Source organism: Ambystoma mexicanum, chromosome 14 (genome assembly GCF_040938575.1).
Source record: "Ambystoma mexicanum isolate Mex_15411 chromosome 14, UKY_AmexF1_1, whole genome shotgun sequence".
In the NCBI taxonomy this organism is placed as follows: domain Eukaryota; kingdom Metazoa; phylum Chordata; class Amphibia; order Caudata; family Ambystomatidae; genus Ambystoma; species Ambystoma mexicanum.
In genome coordinates this window covers 663,047,134-663,074,488 of record NC_090940.1, presented here as the reverse complement: position 1 = coordinate 663,074,488, position 27,355 = coordinate 663,047,134, and the positions used below count along the sequence as shown (strand labels likewise).

General features: G+C 54.7%; 1 protein-coding gene across 3 annotated transcripts in view; it reads left to right on the top strand.

The window, feature by feature from the left end:
• The first annotated feature begins 20,990 nt into the window (after positions 1-20,990).
• BRF1 (BRF1 general transcription factor IIIB subunit) overlaps positions 20,991-27,355 on the top strand; it is a 1,105,609-nt gene continuing 1,099,244 nt past the window's right edge. For 2 of the 3 annotated variants that reach the window (XM_069638202.1, XM_069638201.1), the window contains exon 1: positions 20,991-21,395. In XM_069638202.1, coding sequence (XP_069494303.1) covers positions 21,276-21,395 — 120 coding nt within the window. In that variant the 5' untranslated portion in view covers positions 20,991-21,275. The remainder of the gene's footprint in view (positions 21,396-27,355) is intronic. The other variant, XM_069638205.1, reaches the window with a different exon arrangement.

Sequence of the window (27,355 nt, the reverse complement as noted above, 5' to 3'; positions counted from 1 at the left end):
ATTTGGGGGTAAAAAACACAATTTTCTGATATTTCACTCTTCTCACCCACCGAAACATGCCGCCAACAACAGATGTCATATCTTTCCACATTCCCACAGGTGTCCCGATGAAAACGGTATCTCACATGTGTGGGTACACCTACCAGGGCACAAAAGGAAAAAGGCTACACCACTTGTAACCCCCAAAGGGTTTGGGGAGACAACCTACAGATTTGGGCCTAGGGTATCCAAGCCACCAAGGAAAACGGGGAACCCCATGCATTTCCGAAAAGAGGACACCCATGGGAATCCGCAGAGGTCTGACTTGCGCAAAGCGGCCCAGAATTTAGTACCCAGAAACCCCGGCAAAGTCTGAAATTAGGTGAAAAACCCCCCATTTTCCACACATTTCACTCTGCTCACCCACCGAAACACGCCGCCACCAACACATGGCCTACCGTCCCGCGTTCCCACAGTTGTCCCGATGAAAACGGTACCTCACATGTGTGGGTGCACCTACCTGGGCACCAAGGGGAAAGCCTAAAAGACCCTACCCCCAAGTCTGTTCTGACAGCTGAATTTCACACTTTTTCCTGACGGGCACACCATACAGATATGGGCCTAGGGTGTCCAAGCCACCAAGGAAAACTCGGAACACCATGCATTTCTGAAAAGAGGACATCCGTGGGACTGCACAGAGGTCTGACTTGCGCAAAGCGGCCCAAAATGTTTTACCCAGAACCCCCGACAAAATGTGATATCTGGTGGGGGAAAAAAAACAAAAACACAATTTTCACTTTGTCTGGGATTCTGGGTAATAAATTCTGGCCCGCTTCGTGCAAGTCAGACCTCTGTGTATTCCCACTGGTGTCCTCTTTTCAGAAATGCATGGGGTTCCCGGTTTTCCTTGATGGCTTGGACACCCGAGGCCCATATCTGTATGGTGTGCCCGTCTGGAAAAAGTGTGAAATTCAGCTGTCAGAACAGACTTGGGGTTACCTGTGTTTTAGGTTTTCACCTTGGCGCCCAGGTAGGTGCACCCACACATGCGAGGTACCGTTTTCATCGGGACACCTGTGGGAACACGGGAAGGTATGACATTTGTTGTGTTTGTGTAGTTTTCATAAAGTTTTGACCCATTTCCTGGTGCCCTTTGTCACACAACCCTTTCATTTCCCAAATGTGCCCTACATTTAGTCGCTGCTTTAGGCACCATACACTTTTGTAATCTGCACAAGTCACCTACCTTTGAAAAGGTCTGCCTGTGCTCTTTCAAAAAATGTATGCTTGCTGTTCCTCACCACATTGGTTTTCCTGATTTACACATGCTAAGTACGTCTGTTCAGCCTGTAAGCATAAAACTCCCGTGTACCATGGCTCAGTGTTTGGCTTGTGGTTTTGCTTGTTTTGTGAAACACTACAAGAAATGTGTGCTTTCCTAAATGCAAGAGTCGGGGAATGTAGCGGAGCATTGTTTTCCTCAAAATTCATAAAAGCCATTGCCATACCAAGCCAACCATGTCCACCACATACCTTTTTTTCAGTCATTTTTCCGTTTTTCCCCCAATCTATGGCATTTTCTCCTACCTAGTTGTTGCCTGACCTACGCAAATCACCCCTTCCTAAACTTGGAATTTTGTCTACTTTTCAGAAATATATTCCTTTCAGTCCTCCAATTCGGCTTTCCTACCCTTTTCTTCCATTCCGTCCATGCATGTATGTGAGAATGAGGTGGACGGAGCTAACGGAGCGGGAGAGAACCCGCTCCAGAAGGCGGCGGAGGTGGGGCGAGGCGCCCTTTCCTCATGCCCGCCGCTGACTGCTGTGCCAGGTCTGGCGGCGGTGAGGCAGGACTCGTTCTTGCCGCGGCCCCGGCTGCCGCAGAAACAATGGACTGCCAGCAGAGGAAAGCCCTACGCACCCGATGGGATCTGGCGGCACACAGGGAGAGGCGATGCCTCTTGCATTGACCGCCAGACCAGAGCCACGGGTAGTGAGGCCCCGTCGGGCGCTTCCCCAAAAAGGACCCCATCCCAGCCCGACTCACCTGGTATTCCCGCGGCCACGGCCTCCATGGTGCCCGTAGAGCAGCACGTTGAAGGGGGCGGAGCCAGAGGGACGCCGAATGGAGATGGGGAGGGGCTGTAGACCAGAGTCCATCCTCCCTGGGGCGGATTAGAGGCGTAGGGGAGCCGCAGGGGCCTCATGGTCAAAATGGACACAGGAATGGAAGGGGTGGTTCCAACCTGAGGACTAACACAGCTGGGGAGGAGGTGGAGGCGGCAGCCCAGCTTATTAAGGTGGGATCACATGGGCAACTACCTATCAGGAGGGGAGAGACAGGAACTGCTTATGATTGGTGGGGGCTTGAGCCTATGGCAGGGTATATAAGGAATAAAGAAAATCCCTCTGTGTGTGTTGTTTTCAGACCCCAGGAGAGGAGAGAGGAGGCGAATGGTGGGCCTATCCGGGCTCATGTGAATAGAAGGAGACAACAGAGGGAAAGACTAACCCCAAGGCTTTGAGAGTAGTGAAGGAACTACCTCCAAGCAAGTTATTGTTTATTATCCTAAGAACAAGGACTCTTGTGCATTAAGGAAATAAAGTATTCTTTGAGCATCCACACCATCTTCTGTCGTACATTTTACAATGTTCAATTGGCAAAAATGGCCAAAATCGCCTACCTCTCACAAAACGGTTGATAACCACATCAAAATAATGTTTTTTCGTTTCCACTCAACCTGTTCTTGAAAGCCAGGAAATTGGGGAATTCAGCACAGCAAACCATTTGTTCCTAGCTCTTACAAGTAAAAAACCACAGGCTTCTTTGTACATCATTTTATTTCCATTTTTTGAAAAAACACAAAATGTTCCCCCTTTTTGTTTATTTTCTCTCACCCCCTACACCAACCTAACATTCCTGGGTGACGTTACGACCGCCTACATGTAGGAAAAAAGGAGCCAAATTTAGCCGAGATATCTCATGTAACAAAAAAGTGACAAGGCATTGAATGGCCACATACCGAAATCAACAAAAAAGGCCTTGGCACTGGGGGGAAAATACCCATTGCACTTAAAGGGTTAATTCAAAGTTCATTGTTTTGTTTCCAGACCCTCCTCCATACACACATACACAAGCCACAAGCTGTTCTGGCTCACAGAAAGAGTGGGTCATCGTCATCATCTGCATCAAGGCACACTATAGCAGGTTCCGCAACTGAGGGAGCTGACTTGAATGAGTAAGCAGCTGATGTGCCATATTGCTGCAAAACACTGCCAGACAGCATGTGCTCATAACAGGCTTCACCAGACAGCTTCAGTCCATATCGGATGTAAATGACAGAGTTAAAGGTCTGCAAGGACATCCGATTGTGAAGTTTGGTTTTTACCACACTCATCTGGCTGAATACTCTTTCGACTTCAGCATTCGAGTGTGGCAATGACAATCGACACAGCAGCCATGGCAAGTTCTTGGAATGGATTGATATCTGCTGCATCCCTGAACTTCCAAAGCTCACTCCAGAAGCCCAGTGTGCTTTTAGTCTTGTTGCATTTCCTGAGGTGGATGACAAGCCATTGCTGGACAATCTAGTCTATCTCTGCAGGGGAGTAGCCAAGGAGCTTGGCTATTTTTACTACCTCTCCAGGGCTCTTATTGTGCTTCAGTGTTTCCTGCACATTGAAAACAGACATATACTGCAATGCTTGAAAGTTGTCCGGCCGCTGCACCCTCAACTCATTTGTGAGGGATATGGTGAAGGATGTACACCGCTTTCGGACAGTGCTTTCATCCTCTGGCGCAAGGCAGAGCTCAGCTGTCTTGGACTCAAAACGGTGCCCAAAGTATGGTTTTGGACAGATGTAACCATCTATTGGCCTTTTCAGTACATCAATGTTTGCCAGAGGATTGAGCACCCTGCTGCTCACAGACTTGATCAGGCTAACCAAGCTGTCAAGTAGCTTAAGAGGATCCACCTGCTCTCCCTCAAAAGGCTTGATGGCCAACTGTACCTCATCCAGCCCCGACTTTAAAAAGGTCAGATATAATATGTTTTGTGGGTCACTGTACATGCAGTATAAAACCTCAGCCATGTAGTAGTGTTCACTGGACTTGGTAACTGATAAATGATGCCTTAACTCCTCCCACTGGTCCAAAATGAGTGAAACTGCAGATTCAATGGAGAATCAATATGTGGCACACATCTTTTTTATCTGTAAAGGTTTCTGCCCACAGTTGAGGGTCTCATATACGGCCTTGTAGGCCTCCCTGCGCTTGGGAGACACTGAAAACCAGTTATAAGTCTCCCGTACCAAATATTCCACGCTAGGGGAGATGGTGTCATTGGAAGCATGAGTTACAGCAAGCTGCAGAGAGTGACACACACACCGAATAAGGACCAGATCCTTCAGGTCATACTCCTCCTTCAGCACTTTATGCACTCCATTGTTAACCCCCGTCATAACAGAGGCATTGTCAGTCCCTAGCCCCAAGAGTTTCTCTTTTTTGAGAGAACACTTCTCGATGGAAAGCCACAACAGCACAGGCTATAGATCTGGCATCACCTCCCTCCAACTCAACAAGCCCTGAAATGTTGACACAATTGTCTGCTTGGTGTCACTGAAGTACCTTATCACAACCCCCAGGTACTTAGAAAGACTTATATCTGTGGACTCATAGAGCAGCAGGCTGAAACACTGGTCACCCACATCCGCAACCAGCTTTTTCAGAATGTAGGGTGCTAGAACACCATGAATCATTTCTGTGCACTTTGTCCTGTGCATTTTGAAATGGGTAGCAGCAGCGGAGTCCGAGAAAGCAGCTCTACATGCTTTGCCAATGTGATCAGATGCCAGCATGGAACTGTGCTCAGCGATAGCTAATGCCATGATAGCCTCGACCTTTTTAGCAGAGTCAACTTGTTGAACCATAAATGGCAGCTTGATTTGGTCGGACTGTAAGGCTTTGCCTTTATAGTATGCTTTTGTGTGGCCATGTGTTTTCGACATCACTTAGTTTGGTGTAAAAATCAGTCTTACAATACAGGCATAATGCCTGTGTATCATCGCCAATAAGTGGTTTCAATCAGCCTTTGAATGCAGAGTTTGTTTCCCACTCCTTTCTGTACTTTTGCGTGTACAGTTTTGACTGAGACATGATGAGCTAGGCAAATGCAGCGATTTATGCTTGTGCAGTGAATATCTCGGACACAAAGAACATGCAACAATTACAGCGAATGTAAAAGAGCGGGATCAGCCAGTGGAGGGATCGGTCAATAAGGGTCACGACAGACCTGAGGGAACTTCAAGAAACCACGGAACCCGATAGGAGCTACATGAAAAAGGTTATGTCACAACTATGCTGCAAAAGGTTATGTCACAACTAGACTGCAAAATCACACAAGGGCCGGGGCAGGGGCAGGGGTGGAGTTTGAAGGAGGCAGAGCTGGCAATGGCAGTTTGACTCCGCTCCAATTAAATGTTGTGCCCATGTAGTGAAAATCAAAAGTTGGCACCCATGAACACACACAGTTTAATTCACTAATAACTGCTGTCAGCACACAACTGTTCAAAGTGCAGAACTGAGAGAATCTTTATATTCCGAATGGACATATTACATTGCCACACACTTGCAGGGATTTACTGCATGCACCTTGAAAGTTTGGACATCACGATTGTTGGCCTGCATGTGGCGCAATCTGGGTGTCAGGAGAGGTGTCCCAGAGTCCACAGAAAAGAGCCACCAGCCTGATGCTGATGAGGAAAAGGCACAACCGCAATGCAATGAGTGAGATGGGCAGAGAATGAGACAGTGTGTCTGGGGTATGCTTATGTAGCATACTGAGCAGGATTGTTTTCCAATGACATTTGGTAGCTCTTGTTGTTTGGGAGGGGCTTTCAGACCTGTGCCTATAACAGCAGGGGGCGGGGGGCACTTGTCTCTGAGAGCACTTATGGAACATATGTTTTGTGGCCCATCCTGACGAATGCATTCCATAAGGGTGGGCTAAATGGCAGATATTTTGTTTCATTTATTTGAGCGGGCTGCTGTGTACCACTCACAGACGTGCTAAGTTGCTGTTACATGCACAACTCCCTGACATGGCAGCAGAGTTGAGCACATACATACATCAACGTGCACTATCCACAGCATACAGTCACCATCCACACACATACATGAAAAGTAAAGCCCCCTACACAACATGCACAGACCATCCACAGCATACAGCCCCCATCCACACACAAACAGTAAAAGAAAAGCCCCCTAAACAATGCACACACACCATCCACAGCATACAGACCCCATCCACACACACAAACAGTAAAAGTAAAGCTTCCTACACAACGTGCACACACCATCCACAGCATACAGTCCCCATCCACACACAAACAGTAAAAGAAAAGCCCCCTAAACAACGCACCCACAGCATGCACAGGAATACATTAAAAACAACCAGAACATATGGCAGTACTTACCGTAAAGTGGGACACTTGTAGCTGTACAGCAGTGGGTTTCGGAAGGAAGGATTCCACGCAGGCCAGGCACCAACAGGATTCATTGGAGTCCACAGAGGAAAAGGTAACTGGCAGAGCCTCAAAGCAAAGACAGGCTGCAGCAGGAAAGATGAAGATCACGCACTCTCAGCTCTCTCTGATTAGAAAGGAATGGAATGGAACACTGCCTGCGTTTAATTTCATTTTGTATGCAATAAATCTCGCTAAGTTGGCAACACTGGGCACCGTTGCTCCTTAGTGACCACTTCCGGGGCTCTAGTCCCACTTCTGTGCCTATGATCCAGCGCTACAGCCCCACAGTGTCCATGCTGGTGCCCTGATGGTTGCAGGGGTGGCAAGTCTTATGAGAGCCAGTGCTTGGCTACTGCTCTGCTGGCTCTGGAACCCAGGGCCAATGTTGCCAACTCCTCAGTCCGGAAAGTAGCTAGAGGCTGTCCTAAAAGTAGCTAAATGACATCACCGCCTAATTTGCATAATCTCGCTGCATTCTTGTGCCTCTCGCGGCCAGACGGGGGCATCAGTGACATGACGTGACTTGTTGTGCTGGAGCCTGGCTACAAGGACGGGGGCATTGATTGGGGGTACTCCTATTGTTTTGTTGACATACACCCTTTTCTATTGGTTTGAAAACTTGCAAGTCTCCAAACCAATAGAAAAAAGTGTACGTCTTCAAACCAATTAAAGTAGCTAGATTAGTCGCTAGTCGCTTTCCATGAAGAAAGTCGCCAGGGGACTGCCGGTTGTCGCTAAATATAGCGACAAAGTCGCTAAATTGGCAACACTGCCCAGGGCTCAGTCTCTCCTTAGTGTCCACTTCCGGGGCTCTAGTCCTTCCTTTGTGCCTATGATCCAGCGCTACCGTCCCTCAGTGTCCATAGCCCAGGGCTCTAGTCCCTCCTCAGTGCCCATGATCCAGTGCTACAGCCCCTCGGTGTCCAGCATAAGACTACAGTCGCTCCTTGGTATCCAATTCCGGTGAACTAGTCCTTTCTTTGTGCCCATGATCCGGCGCTACAGCTCTGCGGTGTCCACGCTGGTGATGGTTGCTTGGGTGGCAAGTTTCGCGAGAGCCGCTGCTTGGCTGTTGCTCTGCCGGCTCTTGTACCCGAGGCTCAGTCGCTCCTGGATGTCCACTTCCGGGTCTCTTGTCCTTTCTTTGTGTCCCTGATCCAGTACTACAGCCCCCCGCTGTTCACGCTCGTGCCCTGATGCTTACTGGGCTGGCAAGTCTCGCTAGAGCCGGTGCTTGGTTGCTGCTCTTCCAGCTCTGGTACCCGGGGCTCAGTCGCTGCTTAGTATTCACTTCCGGTGAACTAGTCCTTTCTTTGTGCCCATGATCCGGCGCTACAGCCCCTCGCTGTCCACGCTAGTGATGGTTGCTTGGGTGGCAAGTCTCACGAGAGCTGGTGCTTGGCTGCTGCTCTGCCGGCTCTGGTACGTGGGCTCAGTCGGTCCTGGGTGTCCACTTCCTGGTCTCTTGTCCTTTCTTTGTGCCCATGATCTGGCGCTACAGCCCCTCCTGTCCACGCTGGTGATGGTTGCTTGGGTGGCAAGTCTCGCGAGAGCCGGTGCTTGGTTGTTGCTCTGCCAGCTCTGGTACCCGGGGCTCAGTGCTGCTTAATACTCACTTCCGGTGAACTAGTCCTTTTTTTGTGCCCATGATCCGGCGATACAGCCCCTTGCTGTCCACGCCGGTGATGGTTGCTTGGGTGGCAAGTCTCGCGAGTGCTGGTGCTTGGCTGCTGCTCTGCCACCCGGGGATCAGTCGCTCCTGGGTCTCCACTTCCGGGTCTCTTGTCCTTTCTTTGTGCCCATGATCCGGCGCTACAGCCCCTCGCTGTCCACGCTGGTGATGGTTGCTTGGGTGGCAAGTCTCGTGAGAGCTGGTGCTTGGCTGCTGCTCTGCCGGCTCTGGTACCCTTCTTCTTCTTCTTCTTAATTATCAGATGCGTTGGCGGACCCATGCATGCGCTTCCCGATCCTAAAGGATGATGTGCACCAGACCCACCAATCAGTACTTAGCTCACCCCGTCACCTCCCAGCAAAGCCTTCCCACTCAGCTCAGCCACACCCAGCGCAGACAACCGACCTCATCAATTCTCTCTCCTCAACATGTCTCTCACACCTAAGCAGAAAATGTCCCACAGTCTCAGGCACCCCACACACCACACAATCACTTGACTCACGCTTCCCTACTCGAAACAGACGGTCATTCAGCCCCACATGTCCTATCCTCAACCGATTCAGCTCTGGTACCCGGGGCTCAGTCGCTCCTGGGTGTCCACTTCCGGGTCTCTTGTCCTTTCTTTGTGCCCATGATCTGGCGATACAGCCCCTCGCTGTCCACGCTGGTGATGGTTGCTTGGGTGGCAAGTCTCGCGAGAGCTGGTGCTTGGCTGCTGCTCTGCCGGCTCTGGTACCCGGGGCTCAGTCGCTCCTGGGTGTCCACTTCCGGGTCTCTTGTCCTTTCTTTGTGCCCATGATCCGGTGCTACAGCCCCTCACTGTCCACGCTGGTGATGGTTGCTTGGCTGGCAAGTCTCGCGAGAGCTGGTGCTTGTCTGCTGCTCTGCAGGCTCTGGTACCCGGGGCTCAGTCGCTCCTGGGTGTCCACTTCCGGGTCTCTTGTCCTTTCTTTGTGTCCATGATCCGGCGCTACAGCCCCTCGCTGTCCATGCTGGTGATGGTTGCTTGGCTGGCAAGTCTCGCGAGAGGTGGTGCTTGGCTGCTGCTCTGCCGGCTCTGGTACCCGGGGCTCAGTCGCTCCTGGGCGTCCACTTCCGGGTCTCTTGTCCTTTCTTTGTGCCCATGATCCGGCGCTACAGCCCCTCGCTGTCCACGCTGGTGATGGTTGCTTGGCTGGCAAGTCTCGCGAGAGCTGGTGCTTGGCTGCTGCTCTGCCGGCTCTGGTACCCGGGGCTCAGTCGCTCCTGGGTGTCCACTTCCGGGTCTCTTGTCCTTTCTTTGTGCCCATGATCCGGCGCTACAGCCCCTCGCTGTCCACGCTGGTGATGGTTGCTTGGCTGGCAAGTCTCGCGAGAGCTGGTGCTTGGCTGCTGCTCTGCCGGCTCTGGTACCCGGGGCTCAGTCGCTCCTGGGCGTCCACTTCCGGGTCTCTTGTCCTTTCTTTGTGCCCATGATCCGGCGCTACAGCCCCTCGCTGTCCACGCTGGTGATGGTTGCTTGGCTGGCAAGTCTCGCGAGAGCTGGTGCTTGGCTGCTGCTCTGCCGGCTCTGGTACCCGGGGCTCAGTCGCTCCTGTGCGTCCACTTCCGGGTCACTTGTCCTTTCTTTGTGCCCATGATCCGGCGCTACAGCCCCTCGCTGTCCACGCTGGTGATGGTTGCTTGGCTGGCAAGTCTCGCGAGAGCTGGTGCTTGGCTGCTGCTCTGCCGGCTCTGGTACCCGGGGCTCAGTCGCTCCTGGGCGTCCACTTCCGGGTCTCTTGTCCTTTCTTTGTGCCCATGATCCGGCGCTACAGCCCATCGCTGTCCACGCTGGTGATGGTTGCTTGGCTGGCAAGTCTCGCGAGAGCTGGTGCTTGGCTGCTGCTCTGCCGGCTCTGGTACCCGGGGCTCAGTCGCTCCTGTGCGTCCACTTCCGGGTCTCTTGTCCTTTCTTTGTGCCCATGATCCGGCGCTACAGCCCCTCGCTGTCCACGCTGGTGATGGTTGCTTGGCTGGCAAGTCTCGCGAGAGCTGGTGCTTGGCTGCTGCTCTGCCGGCTCTGGTACCCGGGGCTCAGTCGCTCCTGGGCGTCCACTTCCGGGTCTCTTGTCCTTTCTTTGTGCCCATGATCCGGGGCTACAGCCCCTCGCTGTCCACGCTGGTGATGGTTGCTTGGCTGGCAAGTCTCGCGAGAGCTGGCGCTTGGCTGCTGCTCTGCCGGCTCTGGTACCCGGGGTTCAGTCGCTCCTGGGCGTCCACTTCCACGTCTCTTGTCCTTTCTTTGTGCCCATGATCCGGCGCTACGGCCCCTCGCTGTCCACGCTGGTGATGGTTGCTTGGGTGGCAAGTCTCGCGAGAGCTGGTGCTTGGCTGCTGCTCTGCCGGCTCTGGTACCCGGGGCTCAGTCGCTCCTGGGCGTCCACTTCCGGGTCTCTTGTCCTTTCTTTGTGCCCATGATCCGGCGCTACGGCCCCTCGCTGTCCATGCTGGTGATGGTTGCTTGGCTGGCAAGTCTCGCGAGAGCTAGTGCTTGGCTGCTGCTCTGCCGGCTCTGGTACCTGGGGTTCAGTCGCTCCTGGGTGTCCACTTCCGGGTCTCTTGTCCTTTCTTTGTGCCCATGATCCGGCGCTACGGCCCCTCGTTGTCCACACTGGTGATGGTTGCTTGGCTGGCAAGTCTCGCGAGAGCTGGTGCTTGGCTGCTGCTCTGCCGGCTCTGGTACCCGGGGCTCAGTCGCTCCTGGGCGTCCACTTCCGGGTCTCTTGTCCTTTCTTTGTGCCCATGATCTGGCGCTACAGCCCCTCGCTGTCCACGCTGGTGATGGTTGCTTGGCTGGCAAGTCTCGCGAGAGCTGGTGCTTGGCTGCTGCTCTGCCGGCTCTGGTACCCGGGGCTCAGTCGCTCCTGGGCGTCCACTTCCGGGTCTCTTGTCCTTTCTTTGTGCCCATGATCCGGCGCTACAGCCCCTCGCTGTCCACGCTGGTGATGGTTGCTTGGCTGGCAAGTCTCGCGAGAGCTGGTGCTTGGCTGCTGCTCTGCCGGCTCTGGTACCCGGGGCTCAGTCGCTCCTGGGTGTCCACTTCCGGGTCTCTTGTCCTTTCTTTGTGCCCATGATCCAGCGCTACAGCCCCTCGCTGTCCACGCTGGTGATGGTTGCTTGGCTGGCAAGTCTCGCGAGAGCTGGTGCTTGGCTGCTGCTCTGCCGGCTCTGGTACCCGGGGCTCAGTCGCTCCTGGGCGTCCACTTCCGGGTCTCTTGTCCTTTCTTTGTGCCCATGATCCGGCGCTACAGCCCCTCGCTGTCCACGCTGGTGATGGTTGCTTGGCTGGCAAGTCTCGCGAGAGCTGGTGCTTGGCTGCTGCTCTGCCGGCTCTGGTACCCGGGGCTCAGTCGCTCCTGTGCGTCCACTTCCGGGTCACTTGTCCTTTCTTTGTGCCCATGATCCGGCGCTACAGCCCCTCGCTGTCCACGCTGGTGATGGTTGCTTGGCTGGCAAGTCTTGCGAGAGCTGGTGCTTGGCTGCTGCTCTGCCGGCTCTGGTACCCGGGGCTCAGTCGCTCCTGGGCGTCCACTTCCGGGTCTCTTGTCCTTTCTTTGTGCCCATGATCTGGCGCTACAGCCCCTCGCTGTCCACGCTGGTGATGGTTGCTTGGCTGGCAAGTCTCGCGAGAGCTGGTGCTTGGCTGCTGCTCTGCCGGCTCTGGTACCCAGGGCTCAGTCGCTCCTGTGCGTCCACTTCCGGGTCTCTTGTCCTTTCTTTGTGCCCATGATCCGGCGCTACAGCCCCTCGCTGTCCACGCTGGTGATGGTTGCTTGGCTGGCAAGTCTCGCGAGAGCTGATGCTTGGCTGCTGCTCTGCCGGCTCTGGTACCCGGGGCTCAGTCGCTCCTGTGCGTCCACTTCCGCGTCTCTTGTCCTTTCTCTGTGCCCATGATCCGGCGCTACAGCCCCTCGCTGTCCACGCTGGTGATGGTTGCTTGGCTGGCAAGTCTCGCGAGAGCTGGTGCTTGGCTGCTGCTCTGACGGCTCTGGTACCCGGGGCTCAGTCGCTCCTGGGCGTCCACTTCCGGGTCCCTTGTCCTTTCTTTGTGCCCATGATCCAGCGCTACAGCCCCTCGCTGTCCACGCTGATGATGGTTGCTTGGCTGGCAAGTCTCGCGAGAGCTGGTGCTTGGCTGCTGCTCTGCCGGCTCTGGTACCCGGGGCTCAGTCGCTCCTGGGTGTCCACTTCCGGGTCTCTTGTCCTTTCTTTGTGCCCATGATCCGGCGCTACAGCCCCTCGCTGTCCACGCTGGTGATGGTTGCTTGGCTGGCAAGTCTCGCGAGAGCTGGTGCTTGACTGCTGCTCTGCCGGCTCTGGTACCCGGGGCTCAGTCGCTCCTGGGCGTCCACTTCCGGGTCTCTTGTCCTTTCTTTGTGCCCATGATCCGGCGCTACAGCCCCTCGCTGTCCACGCTGGTGATGGTTGCTTGGGTGGCAAGTCTCGCGAGAGCTGGTGCTTGGCTGCTGCTCTGCCGGCTCTGGTACCCGGGGCTCAGTCGCTCCTGGGCGTCAACTTCCGGGTCTCTTGTCCTTTCTTTGTGCCCATGATCCGGCGCTACGGCCCCTCGCTGTCCACGCTGGTGATGGTTGCTTGGCTGGCAAGTCTCGCGAGAGCTGGTGCTTGGCTGCTGCTCTGCCGGCTCTGGTACCCGGGGTTCAGTCGCTCCTGGGCGTCCACTTCCGGGTCTCTTGTCCTTTCTTTGTGCCCATGATCCGGCGCTACGGCCCCTCGCTGTCCACGCTGGTGATGGTTGCTTGGCTGGCAAGTCTCGCGAGAGCTGGTGCTTGGCTGCTGCTCTGCCGGCTCTGGTACCCGGGGCTCAGTCGCTCCTGTGCGTCCACTTCTGGGTCTCTTGTCCTTTCTTTGTGCCCCTGATCCGGCGCTACAGCCCCTCGCTGTCCACGATGGTGATGGTTGCTTGGCTGGCAAGTCTCGCGAGAGCTGGTGCTTGGCTGCTGCTCTGCCGGCTCTGGTACCCGGGGCTCAGTCGCTCCTGTGCGTCCACTTCCGGGTCTCTTGTCCTTTCTTTGTGCCCATGATCCGGCGCTACAGCCCCTCGCTGTCCACGCTGGTGATGGTTGCTTGGCTGGCAAGTCTCGCGAGATCTGGTGCTTGTCTGCTGCTCTGCCGGCTCTGGTACCCGGGGCTCAGTCGCTCCTGGGCGTCCACTTCCGGGTCTCTTGTCCTTTCTTTGTGCCCATGATCCGGCGCTACAGCCCCTCGCTGTCCACGCTGGTGATGGTTGCTTGGCTGGCAAGTCTCGCGAGAGCTGGTGCTTGGCTGCTGCTCTGCCGGCTCTGGTACCCGGGGCTCAGTCGCTCCTGTGCGTCCACTTCCGGGTCTCTTGTCCTTTCTTTGTGCCCATGATCCGGCGCTACAGCCCCTCGCTGTCCACGCTGGTGATGGTTGCTTGGCTGGCAAGTCTCGCGAGAGCTGGTGCTTGGCTGCTGCTCTGCCGGCTCTGGTACCCGGGGTTCAGTCGCTCCTGGGCGTCCACTTCCGCGTCTCTTGTCCTTTCTCTGTGCCCATGATCCGGCGCTAAAGCCCCTCGCTGTCCACGCTGGTGATGGTTGCTTGGGTGGCAAGTCTCGCGAGAGCTGGTGCTTGGCTGCTGCTCTGCCGGATCTGGTACCCGGGGCTCAGTCGCTCCTGGGCGTCCACTTCTGGGTCTCTTGTCCTTTCTTTGTGCCCATGATCCGGCGCTACAGCCCCTCGCTGTCCACGCTGGTGATGGTTGCTTGGCTGGCAAGTCTCGCGAGAGCTGGTGCTTGGCTGCTGCTCTGCCGGCTCTGGTACCCGGGGCTCAGTCGCTCCTGGGCGTCCACTTCCGGGTATCTTGTCCTTTCTTTGTGCCCATGATCCGGCGCTACAGCCCCTCGCTGTCCACGCTGGTGATGGTTGCTTGGCTGGCAAGTCTCGCGAGAGCTGGTGCTTGACTGCTGCTCTGCCGGCTCTGGTACCCGGGGCTCAGTCGCTTCTGGGCGTCCACTTCCGGGTCTCTTGTCCTTTCTTTGTGCCCATGATCCGGCGCTACAGCCCCTCGCTGTCCACGCTGGTGATGGTTGCTTGGGTGGCAAGTCTCGCGAGAGCTGGTGCTTGGCTGCTGCTCTGCCGGCTCTGGTACCCGGGGCTCAGTCGCTCCTGGGCGTCAACTTCCGGGTCTCTTGTCCTTTCTTTGTGCCCATGATCCGGCGCTACGGCCCCTCGCTGTCCACGCCGGTGATGGTTGCTTGCCTGGCAAGTCTCGCGAGAGCTGGTGCTTGGCTGCTGCTCTGCCGGCTCTGGTACCCGGGGCTCAGTCGCTCCTGTGCGTCCACTTCTGGGTCTCTTGTCCTTTCTTTGTGCCCATGATCCGGCGCTACAGCCCCTCGCTGTCCACGATGGTGATGGTTGCTTGGCTGGCAAGTCTCGCGAGAGCTGGTGCTTGGCTGCTGCTCTGCCGGCTCTGGTACCCGGGGCTCAGTCGCTCCTGTGCGTCCACTTCCGGGTCTCTTGTCCTTTCTTTGTGCCCATGATCCGGCGCTACAGCCCCTCGCTGTCCACGCTGGTGATGGTTGCTTGGCTGGCAAGTCTCGCGAGAGCTGGTGCTTGGCTGCTGCTCTGCCGGCTCTGGTACCCGGGGCTCAGTCGCTCCTGGGCGTCCACTTCCGGGTCTCTTGTCCTTTCTTTGTGCCCATGATCCGGCGCTACAGCCCCTCGCTGTCCACGCTGGTGATGGTTGCTTGGCTGGCAAGTCTCGCGAGAGCTGGTGCTTGGCTGCTGCTCTGCCGGCTCTGGTACCCGGGGCTCAGTCGCTCCTGTGCGTCCACTTCCGGGTCTCTTGTCCTTTCTTTGTGCCCATGATCCGGCGCTACAGCCCCTCGCTGTCCACGCTGGTGATGGTTGCTTGGCTGGCAAGTCTCGCGAGAGCTGGTGCTTGGCTGCTGCTCTGCCGGCTCTGGTACCCGGGGTTCAGTCGCTCCTGGGCGTCCACTTCCGCGTCTCTTGTCCTTTCTCTGTGCCCATGATCCGGCGCTAAAGCCCCTCGCTGTCCACGCTGGTGATGGTTGCTTGGGTGGCAAGTCTCGCGAGAGCTGGTGCTTGGCTGCTGCTCTGCCGGCTCTGGTACCCGGGGCTCAGTCGCTCCTGGGCGTCCACTTCTGGCTCTCTTGTCCTTTCTTTGTGCCCATGATCCGGCGCTACAGCCCCTCGCTGTCCACGCTGGTGATGGTTGCTTGGCTGGCAAGTCTCGCGAGAGCTGGTGCTTGGCTGCTGCTCTGCCGGCTCTGGTACCCGGGGCTCAGTCGCTCCTGTGCGTCCACTTCCGGGTCTCTTGTCCTTTCTTTGTGCCCATGATCCGGCGCTACAGCCCCTCGCTGTCCACGCTGGTGATGGTTGCTTGGCTGGCAAGTCTCGCGAGAGCTGGTGCTTGGCTGCTGCTCTGCCGGCTCTGGTACCCGGGGCTCAGTCGCTCCTGGGCGTCCACTTCTGGGTCTCTTGTCCTTTCTTTGTGCCCATGATCCGGCGCTACAGCCCCTCGCTGTCCACGCTGGTGATGGTTGCTTGGCTGGCAAGTCTCGCGAGAGCTGGTGCTTGGCTGCTGCTCTGCCGGCTCTGGTACCCGGGGCTCAGTCGCTCCTGGGCGTCCACTTCTGTCCTTGTATCTTGTCCTTTCTTTGTGCCCATGATCCGGCGCTACAGCCCTTCGCTGTCCACGCTGGTGATGCTCTGATTACTTACCGGTAATCTTCATTACTCCTAGTCCTACTCTTCCTCGTCACAGTACTTACTTCATGAGGCACCTGCCTCCGACACAGGACCTTCTTCTATTTCTTTAAATCTCTATAACTCCTCCCCCACATCCATGTCACTCAGTTTCATATTACCAAGCCGGAGCATGGGACCTTCCCCGGAGGGAGGGTGAGGAGGGTCGTCAGTACTGTGACGAGGAAGAGTAGGACTAGGAGTAAAGAAGATTACCGGTAAGCAATCAGAGCATTACCTCCACGTCCACTCTTCCTCGTCCCAGTACTTACTTCATGAGGTATACCAAAGCAGCAACGGGGAAAAGGTCCCAATGAGACACAGAGCCAAAAACAGTGCAGCAAAACACACCCACAATAACTCTTAAATCACATCCCCACAGACAAAACTCCAACCACGAAGGAACCAACCCCCGAGTGGGAGAAACTCAACCCATAGCGGTTGATGAAAATGCCTAGACCAGCCAAGGCGGCAGCCATACAAATCTCTTGCAGAGAAAAACCCTCCTTGCATCGGCCCAGGAAGCCGCCAAACCCCTGGCAGACCGCCCCCGATTGTGCGCAGGCACAGGCAGGCCAGAAGCCACATAGGCCCTAGAGATCACAACCCGGAACCACCGGAAAATGGAAACCACAGATGCGTTATGCCCAGCCCCAGCCGGACCACAAGCAATCAGAAGACTATCAGATTGGTGGAAAAAGCAAACCAAGCCAAATACTCCAACGCGTCCCGTCGGACATCAATGTTAAGCCGAGCCACCTCCTCAGGCGTTCTTGGATCATGAAAGAAGTCAGGGAGAACCAGACCCTGAGAGGTGTGAAAACCGAGAGACAACTGAAGGGAGAAACATCAGACCACACCCCGGCACCACCGAGTCTGGCAGCACCCTCAGGAAAGGAGCGTGACATAAGAGAGCCCCAATCTCCCCAAGCCTACGGGCAGAAGTGAGGGCAATAAGAAAAGCAGATTTCAGTGTAAGATGTTTGATATCAATCTCGGAAATGGGCTCAAAAGGAGGCCCGTGAAGGAACCGTAATACAAGAGGGAGATCCCAAGAGGAAAGCCCTTTATCAGCACAAGGACGGGAAGAAGAAAAACCCTGGATCAATTTCCCCACCAACACCTCCCCATCCAAGTGACCGTCAGAGTCCCCCAAAAGTAATTTCATGGAGGCCTACTGAGAGCGAAGCCTGGAAAAACTGCCAGGCCCCTGTCAAAACCCCTCCTGGAGGAACTGAAGGATAGCAGAGGCCAGAACGCAGGGGAGGGATCCCAGACCGCCCATACCAGTCTCGGAAATGGCCCCAGTGTCTGCCTAACACCTTCAGAGTGGAGGGTCTAAGAGCATCCATTTGGACCCAACTACAGGATCTGAGAACCCCTGAGATATCAACCTAGACTGAGCAATAGCCACACTGCCCATTGCATCTGGTGGAATTCCAACCGCAGATCCCCTTGAAGGGGACACGGCCACCTCGGAACCAGCCAAGGTTCCTAGGACCGAAGCTCCAACAGAGAGGGGAGCCAACTCCGGCGGGACCAGAACGGAGCTAACAACAACACAGTCACCCTGGACACTCTGATGCACCAAACCACCCGGGGCAGAAGGTGAATAGGCGGAAAGGCATAAAGGAAAACCCCAAGGCCACTGTACAGAGAGGGCGTCCATCCCCCAATCCCCTCAGCCTGAAACCTAGAGCAGAAGAGGGGAACTTCTGCTGAGGCCGGGGATGCAAACAGGTCTAGAACCAGGGACCCTAATCTGACACAGGTCACCGCAAAGACCTGGGCCAGCAGGACCAGTTCCGCAGAGGAGTGAAAACCGGCGTCTGAGAAGATCCGCTTGAACATTGTCCACCCTTCTGATACGTGAGGCCACCAGAGACACCAGATGAGAGTCCTCCCAGGTGCCTATCAGCGCTGCCAGAGCATTCAAGGAGTGGCCGGAACCCCTTTTGCAGTTGACATATGCCAAGGCCGTCGTATTGTCCGATCGGACCAAAAACCGCCGACCGTCCAGCAACTCCTCGAAGTACACCAGAGCTTGGACAATGGCACAACTCTTGCCAATTGGATGATCGCCGGCTCTTCCCAGATCTCACAACCCTTGACCTGAGAGGACCCCCAATGTAGACCCTTTCTGCTGGTGTTGGTAGTAGGAGAGGCCACAGGAGGAAGGACCATGCACACCTCAGCCTGTAGACCTGAAACCCCCCGCCACCATAGCAGGGACACTCGCAGCTCTGGGGACACTGAAAACAAAACTACGAAAGCTGAGATGTCGGGAGCCAGTGGGAGAGAGTATAAGACACCAGGAGACGTAACCGAAGAAGGGCTCAAGGAACTGGAAAACATGCAAGACGCCACGTGCCCCGTAACTTCAGCAACAGGCGAGCCGAGACATACTGCCTTCTGAGAACCCAGCCCAGAACAGCCAGCAAGCGCCCCCCCTGCACAACATCCAGAGTACGCTCTCCCCAGACGTCCGGACAAGCAGTGCAGGGTCTTGAGACCCATAAGCAGGTGACACATCCTAGAAGGCATAGGGACCAGGAACACCCGCAAGTAGAAAACTTGACCCTGAACAGGGAGAGGAACGGGCAAGACGCTAACCCACAATAACCGTTCGGAGAGAACGGATCCCATGGCCAACTACTTGGACCGTGAGCTGGGTACCAAAGTCCTAACCATGCAAACCTGGACAGGAGGAGACAGGAACGGCAACTGATACCCCCTCCAGAAGGAGCCCATTACCCAGGAAGCCAAACCCCACCGGTCCCATACACCTCCGAGAAGATAGAGACGAGGAGCCAGGGAAAACCGCCAGTCACTGCACTTGCACCAGAGGGAAATCACAGGACGTTGAAACAGGCCTGCGCCACAATATAACAGCATGCTTGTCAGCCCACAAAAAGATCTGACCTATCAAAAGGAAGATACTGGACAGCCCAGAAGTCCAGCAGACTATGGCCCCCTCAGCTGACAGAGGAGCCACCAGGCTGGCGTCAAAAGGGCAGAGTACTGTCACAAAGCGGGGCAAAGCAATCCATCCCGGATAGCCGACATCAAAGGCAACCCCCTACCTGAGGTATGCCTATACTGGAAAACCACTGAAGTGACATCCCCCTCCACCGGCACCAGGGGCTCTGAGAACCCCTCTAAGCACAGACATGTGCCACCATGTGCCCTATCACTTCCCACAAGTCTGAGAGGAGGAGTGAAAGCAACACGTCGGCACCGGAGGACCTAGGCCCTAAAAGAAGAGACACTGGGAACCCCCTGCATGGCCGTTACTTCCATGATGCATTTTCCATAATCCCATGCCGGACAAGGGAAAAGCAAATCAACTCCTTCGACTTTCCCTCGCGCAGTTTAGAGGAAGAGGACAGGACAAGGAGTCTGCGTCCATAGCTAGCACAGACCCAAACACACCACTAACACGCCACATGACTGAGAGGTGGCTTGAGCCCTGTATCCAGTAGCTGGTAGCCCCATGCTCTAGATCGTTCCAATGCGTCGGTCTAGGAAGGTTGAAGGACCGAGTCAGCACCGCTGATACTCGAACCCGAAGTGTAGACTATGCCAGGCCGGTACCCTTCCGGCCGCTTGCAGACGTGTCCAAATCTGCGCCGTATTCACAGGCAGCACGCAAGGAATGCAGCCAACATCCAGTGCATCCTGGGCTGTGTGTGTCTGAGGAGCGGGTGGTATGTGACATGCCTGTGACAGTACAGAGCCCCCACACTTTCAAATACTCTGTCACAGACACCCCACGACAAGAAGCAGAGAGGCCTCACAACAAAAAGGGAAGGCTATCCCATACTGCCAAGTGCTTGCCATCATTTCCAATAAAGATGTGTACACAGAGCACGAGGTAACGGCCTTTCGAAGGAGTCAAGATGGCCATACCAGCAAGAGAGGGGAAAACATCAAGCACAGTCCTCCCCTTTCCTTACCTTCCCCCAGATAATGCAGCTAACATCCGGTGCATCCTGGGCTGTGTGTCTCTGAGGAGCGGGTGGTATGTGACATGCCTGCGACAGAACAGAGCCCCCGCACTTTCAAATACTCTGTCATAGTCAACCCATGACAAGAAGCAGAGAGGCCTCACAACAAAAGGGAAGGCTAGCCCATACTGCCAAGTCGAATCAAGACGGCCAAAACAGGAGGAGAGGGGAAAAACATCAAGCCCAGTCCTCCCCTCTCCTTACCTTCCCGGGGCCGTGCAGGACCCGGGACACAATGCTCACGCTGCGGTCTGGAGCCCAGCAAAGAACCGAGTGAGGCAATCCAGCTCAACTGTGACCCCAAGCCCCGCAGGGGGCCCAGGAGCAGCGCCGCACCTGAGGGAGCCGAGGGCCCCGCCACACAGCCCCCCCCAGGGGGCCAGCAATTGGTGCTCCCCGTGCCCCACACCTGGAAGAAAATGTCCAACCTGCCAGAGGTAGGAAAAATTAAACTGAGTGACATGGATGTGGGGGAGGAGTTATAGAGATTTAAAGAAATAGAAGAAGGTCCTGTGTCGGAGGCAGGTGCCTCATGAAGTAAGTACTGGGACGAGGAAGAGTGGACGTGGAGGTAATGGTTGCTTGGCTGGCAAGTCTCGCAAGAGCTGGTGCTTGGCTGCTGCTCTGCCGGCTCTGGTACCCGGGGCTCAGTTGCTCCTGGGCGTCCACTTCCGGGTTTCTTGTCCTTTCTTTGTGCCCATGATCCGGCGCTACAGCCCCTCGCTGTCCACGCTGGTGATGGTTGCTTGGGTGGCAAGTCTCGCGAGAGCTGGTGCTTGGCTGCTGCTCTACCGGCTCTGGTACCCGGGGCTCAGTCGCTCCTGGGCGTCCACTTCCGGGTTTCTTGTCCTTTCTTTGTGCCCATGATCCGGCGCTACAGCCCCTCGCTGTCCACGCTGGTGATGGTTGCTTGGGTGGCAAGTCTCGCGAGAGCTGGTGCTTGGCTGCTGCTCTGCCGGCGCTCCTGGGCGTCCACTTCCGCGTCTCTTGTCCTTTCTTTGTGCCCATGATCCGGCGCTACAGCCCCTCGCTGTCCACGCTGTTAATGGTTGCTTGGCTGGCAAGTCTCGCGAGAGCTGGTGCGTGGCTGCTGCTCTGCCGGCTCTGGTACCGGGGCTCAGTGGAGCTGCCGGGGAGCAGCGCGCGTGCACCGCGGGAGCTACGTGAGGCGGGCAGGACAGCTGGGAGTCAAGGGGACCCCCCACCACCCCAGACTGCATAGGGGGACCGCGGCTCCTCCCCCCGCCGAGCCGGCAGCATGAGCGGCCGGCGGGTCTGCCAGAACTGCGGCGGCACCGACATTGACGTGGACCAGGCCCGCGGGGATGCCGTCTGCACGGGCTGCGGCTCCGTCCTGGAGGACAACATCATCGTGTCCGAGGTGCAGTTCGTGGAGAACAGCGGGGGCGGCTCCTCGGCCGTGGGCCAGTTCGTGTCCTCGGATGGTGAGTGTCTGGGGGGCCGTAGGAGGGTCATGGCGTGCTCGAGGGGCCCTCCAAGTGCCCACACGTGCAACCTGCGAGGGGGCACTGCGGGCGAGCCCCGCCACCCCTGTAGACAGTGTGCGCACATGGAGCATGTAAACACTGACGCCTGTCATCCTCTGCAGGCACATGGGCCACGTGTGCATGTAAACACTGACACATCTCATCCTCTGCAGACACATCGACCACGTGTGCATGTAAACACTGACGCCTGCCATCCTCTGCAGACACATGGACCACGTGTGCATGTAAACACTGACACATCTCATCCTCTGCAGACACATGGACCACGGTGTGCATGTAAACACTGACACATCTCATCCTCTGCAGACACATGGACCACGGTGTGCATGTAAACACTGACACATCTCATCCTCTGCAGACACATGGACCACGTGTGCATGTAAACCACGGTGTGCATGTAAACACTGACACATCTCATCCTCTGCAGACACATGGACCACGGTGTGCATGTAAACCACGGTGTGCATGTAAACACTGACACATCTCATCCTCTGCAGACACATGGATCACGGTGTGCATGTAAACACTGACGCCTGTCATCCTCTGCAGACACATGGACCACGTGTGCATGTAAACCACGGTGTGCATGTAAACACTGACACATCTCATCCTCTGCAGACACATGGACCACGGTGTTCATGGAAACGCTGACACCCTCTGCAGGCACATGGGCCACGGTGTGCATGTAAACACTGACACATCTCATCCTCTGCAGACACATGGACCACGGTGTGCATGTAAACACTGACACCTCTCATCCTCATGGACCACGGTGTGCATGTAAACACTGTCATCTCTCATCCTCTGCAGACACATGGACCACGGTATGCATGTAAACACTGACACCTCTCATCCTCTGCAGACACATGGACCACGGTGTGCATGTAAACCACGGTGTGCATGTAAACACTGACACATCTCATCCTCTGCAGACACATGGACCACGGTGTGCATGTAAACCACGGTGTGCATGTAAACACTGACACATCTCATCCTCTGCAGACACATGGATCACGGTGTGCATGTAAACACTGACGCCTGTCATCCTCTGCAGACACATGGACCACGTGTGCATGTAAACCACGGTGTGCATGTAAACACTGACACATCTCATCCTCTGCAGACACATGGACCACGGTGTTCATGGAAACGCTGACACCCTCTGCAGGCACATGGGCCACGGTGTGCATGTAAACACTGACACATCTCATCCTCTGCAGACACATGGACCACGGTGTGCATGTAAACACTGACACCTCTCATCCTCATGGACCACGGTGTGCATGTAAACCACGGTGTGCATGTAAACAATGACACATCTCATCCTTTGCAGACACATGGACCACGGTGTGCATGTAAACACTGACACCTCTCATCCTCTGCAGACACATGGACCCACGGTGTGCATGTAAACCACGGTGTGCATGTAAACACTGACACATCTCATCCTCTGCAGACACATGGACCACGGTGTGCATGTAAACCACGGTGTGCATGTAAACACTGACACATCTCATCCTCTGCAGACACATGGATCACGGTGTGCATGTAAACACTGACGCCTGTCATCCTCTGCAGACACATGGACCACGTGTGCATGTAAACCACGGTGTGCATGTAAACACTGACACATCTCATCCTCTGCAGACACATGGACCACGGTGTGCATGTAAACACTGACACCTCTCATCCTCATGGACCACGGTGTGCATGTAAACCACGGTGTGCATGTAAACAATGACACATCTCATCCTTTGCAGACACATGGACCACGGTGTGCATGTAAACACTGACACCTCTCATCCTCTGCAGACACATGGACCACGGTGTGCATGTAAACACTGACACCTCTCATCCTCTGCAGACACATGGACCACGGTGTGCATGTAAACACTGACACATCTCATCCTCTGCAGACACATGGACCACGGTGTGCATGGAAACGCTGACACCCTCTGCAGGCACATGGGCCACGGTGTGCATGTAAACACTGACACCTGCCATCCTCTGCAGACACATGGACCACAGTGTGCATGGAAACACTGACACCTGCCATCCTCTGCAGACACATGGACCATGGTGTGCATGGAAACACTGACACCTGCCATCCTCTGCAGACACATGGACCACGGTGTGCATGGAAACACTGACACCTGCCATCCTCTGCAGACACATGGACCACGGTGTGCATGTAAACCACGGTGTGCATGTAAACACTGACACATCTCGTCCTCTGCAGAAACATGGACCAGGTTGTGCATGGAAACGCTGACACCCTCTGCAGGCACATGGGCCACGGTGTGCATGGAAACACTGACACCTGCCATCCTCTGCAGACACATGGGCCACGGTGTGCAGGGAAACACTGACACCTGCCATCCTCTGCAGACACATGGACCACGGTGTGCATGGAAACACTGACACCTGCCATCCTCTGCAGACACATGGACCACGGTGTGCATGTAAACACTGACACCTCTCATCCTCTGCAGACACATGGACCACGGTGTGCATGTAAACCACGGTGTGCATGTAAACACTGACACATCTCATCCTCTGCAGACACATGGACCACGGTGTGCATGGAAACACTGACACCTGCCATCCTCTGCAGACACATGGACCACAGTGTGCATGTAAACCACGGTGTGCATGGAAACACTGACGCCTGCCATCCTCTGCAGACACATGGACCACGGTGTGCATGGAAACACTGATACATCTCATCCTCTGTAGACACATGGACCACGGCGTGCATGTAAACACTGTCACCTCTCATCCTCTGCAGACACATGGACCACGGTGTGCATGTAAACACTGACACATCTCATCCTCTGCAGACACATGGACCACGGTGTGCATGTAAACACTGACACATCTCATCCTTTGCAGACACATGGACCACGGTGTGCATGTATACACCGACACATCTCATCCTCTGCAGACACATGGACCACGGTGTGTATGGAAACACTGACACATCTCATCCTCTGCAGACACATGGACCACGGTGTGCATGGAAACACTGACGCCTGCCATCCTCTGCAGACACATGGACCACGGTGTGCATGGAAACACCGACACCTGCCATCCTCTACAGACACATGGACCACGGTGTGCATGGAAACACTGACACCCTCAGCAGACACACGGACCACGTGTGCATGTAAACACTGACACCTGTCATCCTCTGCAGACACATGGACCACGGTGTGCATGTAAACACTGTCACCTCTCATCCTCTGCAGACACATCGACCAAGGTGTGCATGTAAACACTGACACCTGTCATATCCTCTGCAGACACATGGACCACGGTGTGCATGTAAACACTGACACCTGTCATCCTTTGCAGACACATGGACCACGGTGTGCATGTAAACACACACCCTCAGCAGACACATGGACCACAGTGTGCATGTAAACACTGACACCTGCCATATCCTCTGCAGAGACATGGACCACGGTGTGCATGTAAACACTGACACGGCACCTGCCATCCTCTGCACACAGTGACAATGCATGGGCCCCAGTGTGCATGGAAACACTGACACCTGCCATCCTCTGCAGACAGTGACCGCACATGGGTCACAGTGCGCATGTAAACACTGCCATACTCTGCAGACAGTGACTGCACATGGACCACGGTGTGCATGTAAACACTGACACCCTCGGCAGACACATGGACCACGCTGTGCATGTAAACACTGACACGGCACCTGCCATCCTCTGCACACAGTGACAATGCATGGGCCACAGTGTGCATGTAAACACTGTCACCCTCTGCAGACAGTAACCGCACATGGACCACAGTGTGCATGTAAACACTGACACATGTCATCGTCTGCGGACGGTGACAATACATGGAAGACAGCGTGCATGTAAACACTCCCAACCTCAGCAGACGGTGACCACAAGTGGACCACGCTGTGCATGTAAACACTGACACGGCACCTGCCATCCTCTGCAGACAGTGACAATGCTTGGGCCACAGTGTTCATGTAAACACTGCCACCCTCTGCATGCAGCCAGTGACCGCATATGGGCCACGGTGTGCATGTAAATACTGACACCCTCTGCAGACACATGGACCACGGTGTTCATGTAACACTGACTCCCTCTGCACAGTGACAATCCATGGACCACAGTGTGCATGTAAACACTGCCACCCTCTGCAGACAGTGACCGCACATGACCACGGTTTGCATGTAAACACGGACACCTGCCACCCTGTGCACACACTGTCGGCACGTGGAACACGGTGTGCATGTTAACACTAACACCTGACCGACTCTGCACACACTGACACCACCAGGACCACAGAGTGCATATAAGCAGTAACACCTGCCACCCTCTGCACACACTGACAGCACGTGGAATACAGTGTGTATGTAAACCCTGACCCCCGTTCTCTGCACACTGACACCACGTGGAACACAGTGTGCATGTAAACACTGATCCTCTGCAGACACTGAAAGCACATGGAACATGGTGTGCATGTAACACTGACGCCTGTCATCCTCTGCAGACACTGCCAGCACATGGAGCACAGTGTGCATGTAAACACTGACCCCTGTAAGGATCTGTACACACTGACAGCCCATGGACCACAGTGTATATCTAAACTCTGATAGCTGTCATACTCTGCACACACTGACAGCACGTGAACCATAGTGTACATGTAAATAGAGGCATGTCATTAGCAGTGTGCATGTACGCACTGACTCCTACCATCATCTGCACACACTTGACACCTGTTGTCGTCTGCGCACACATGGTCCACAGTGTGCATGTAAGCAGTGACACCTGTCCTCTGCACACACGTACAGCACAGGTAACACGGCGTGCATGTAAACAGAGACCTGTCATCCTCTGCACCCACTGACAGCACATGGCAGTGTTCATGCAAACACAGACCGGTCATCTTCAGTATACACTGGCAGCACATGGGTTAGGTTAGGTCAGTGTGCAGGTAGACACTGATGCTTGCCAACCTCTGCATACATGGACCACAGTGTGCCTGACCCTGATTCCTAACAGACACACCATTTACCACAGGCTGGAAAATTTTCAAGTGACAAACCGCCTTCGTACTTGAAATCCAGATTGATTAGGGTTTTAGAAATGGATGAGTCACTGAGGGTGTGTATGTTTATTAAATATACCCTTTATTATGTAGTTGTTAAAACTATATATCCGAACAGATAAATTCCATTCTAACACATGGGGCAATTATATACCTTGTGCCCATAAAGCATATTTCATCATTAATAACAGGCACATACCACATCTGTATCTACCGCCTTACGACAGTAAACTTAACAAACCAATAATGTTGTAACAAGTGAGAAAACATCTCCAGCTACAACTCTAATGAAAATGTCAACAGTGTGTTTTGGGCACACCTGAGAAGAGATTTATAGAGCTCTCTGCTAACTACTGCCTTCATCAGGACGGGCACATTCAAAGGAGTCGGTGAAGGGATTCACCAATATGGTTGGAACACTGATCTCTTTCACCACCACACTGTACCTTTTACACGTATGATAATGCCTCCTAATTATGCAATTGTCCTACAATTGTTACTGCACCTATGCCACCCTTGTTTTTTCGTGACTAAAAATCCCAATTGTATGACAAAGTATGTGTTCCTGCCTTGTAGCTAGCTGCAACAGCACCTCAATACCTCTGGGTTGTATGTGTGCTGCACTAATGAAATAAGTAAATTGCTAATTTAACTTCTCTGCGATTGCAGGAAAATTCCATATTGATCTACAGCTAATAACAAACACCAACTGGATATTTTTGTTTTTTACCCACACTCAATATAATTATTATGGTACAGTCACATAAGTGAATGTTTTATGCCATACCTTAGTGGAAATCTTGTTTTTCAAA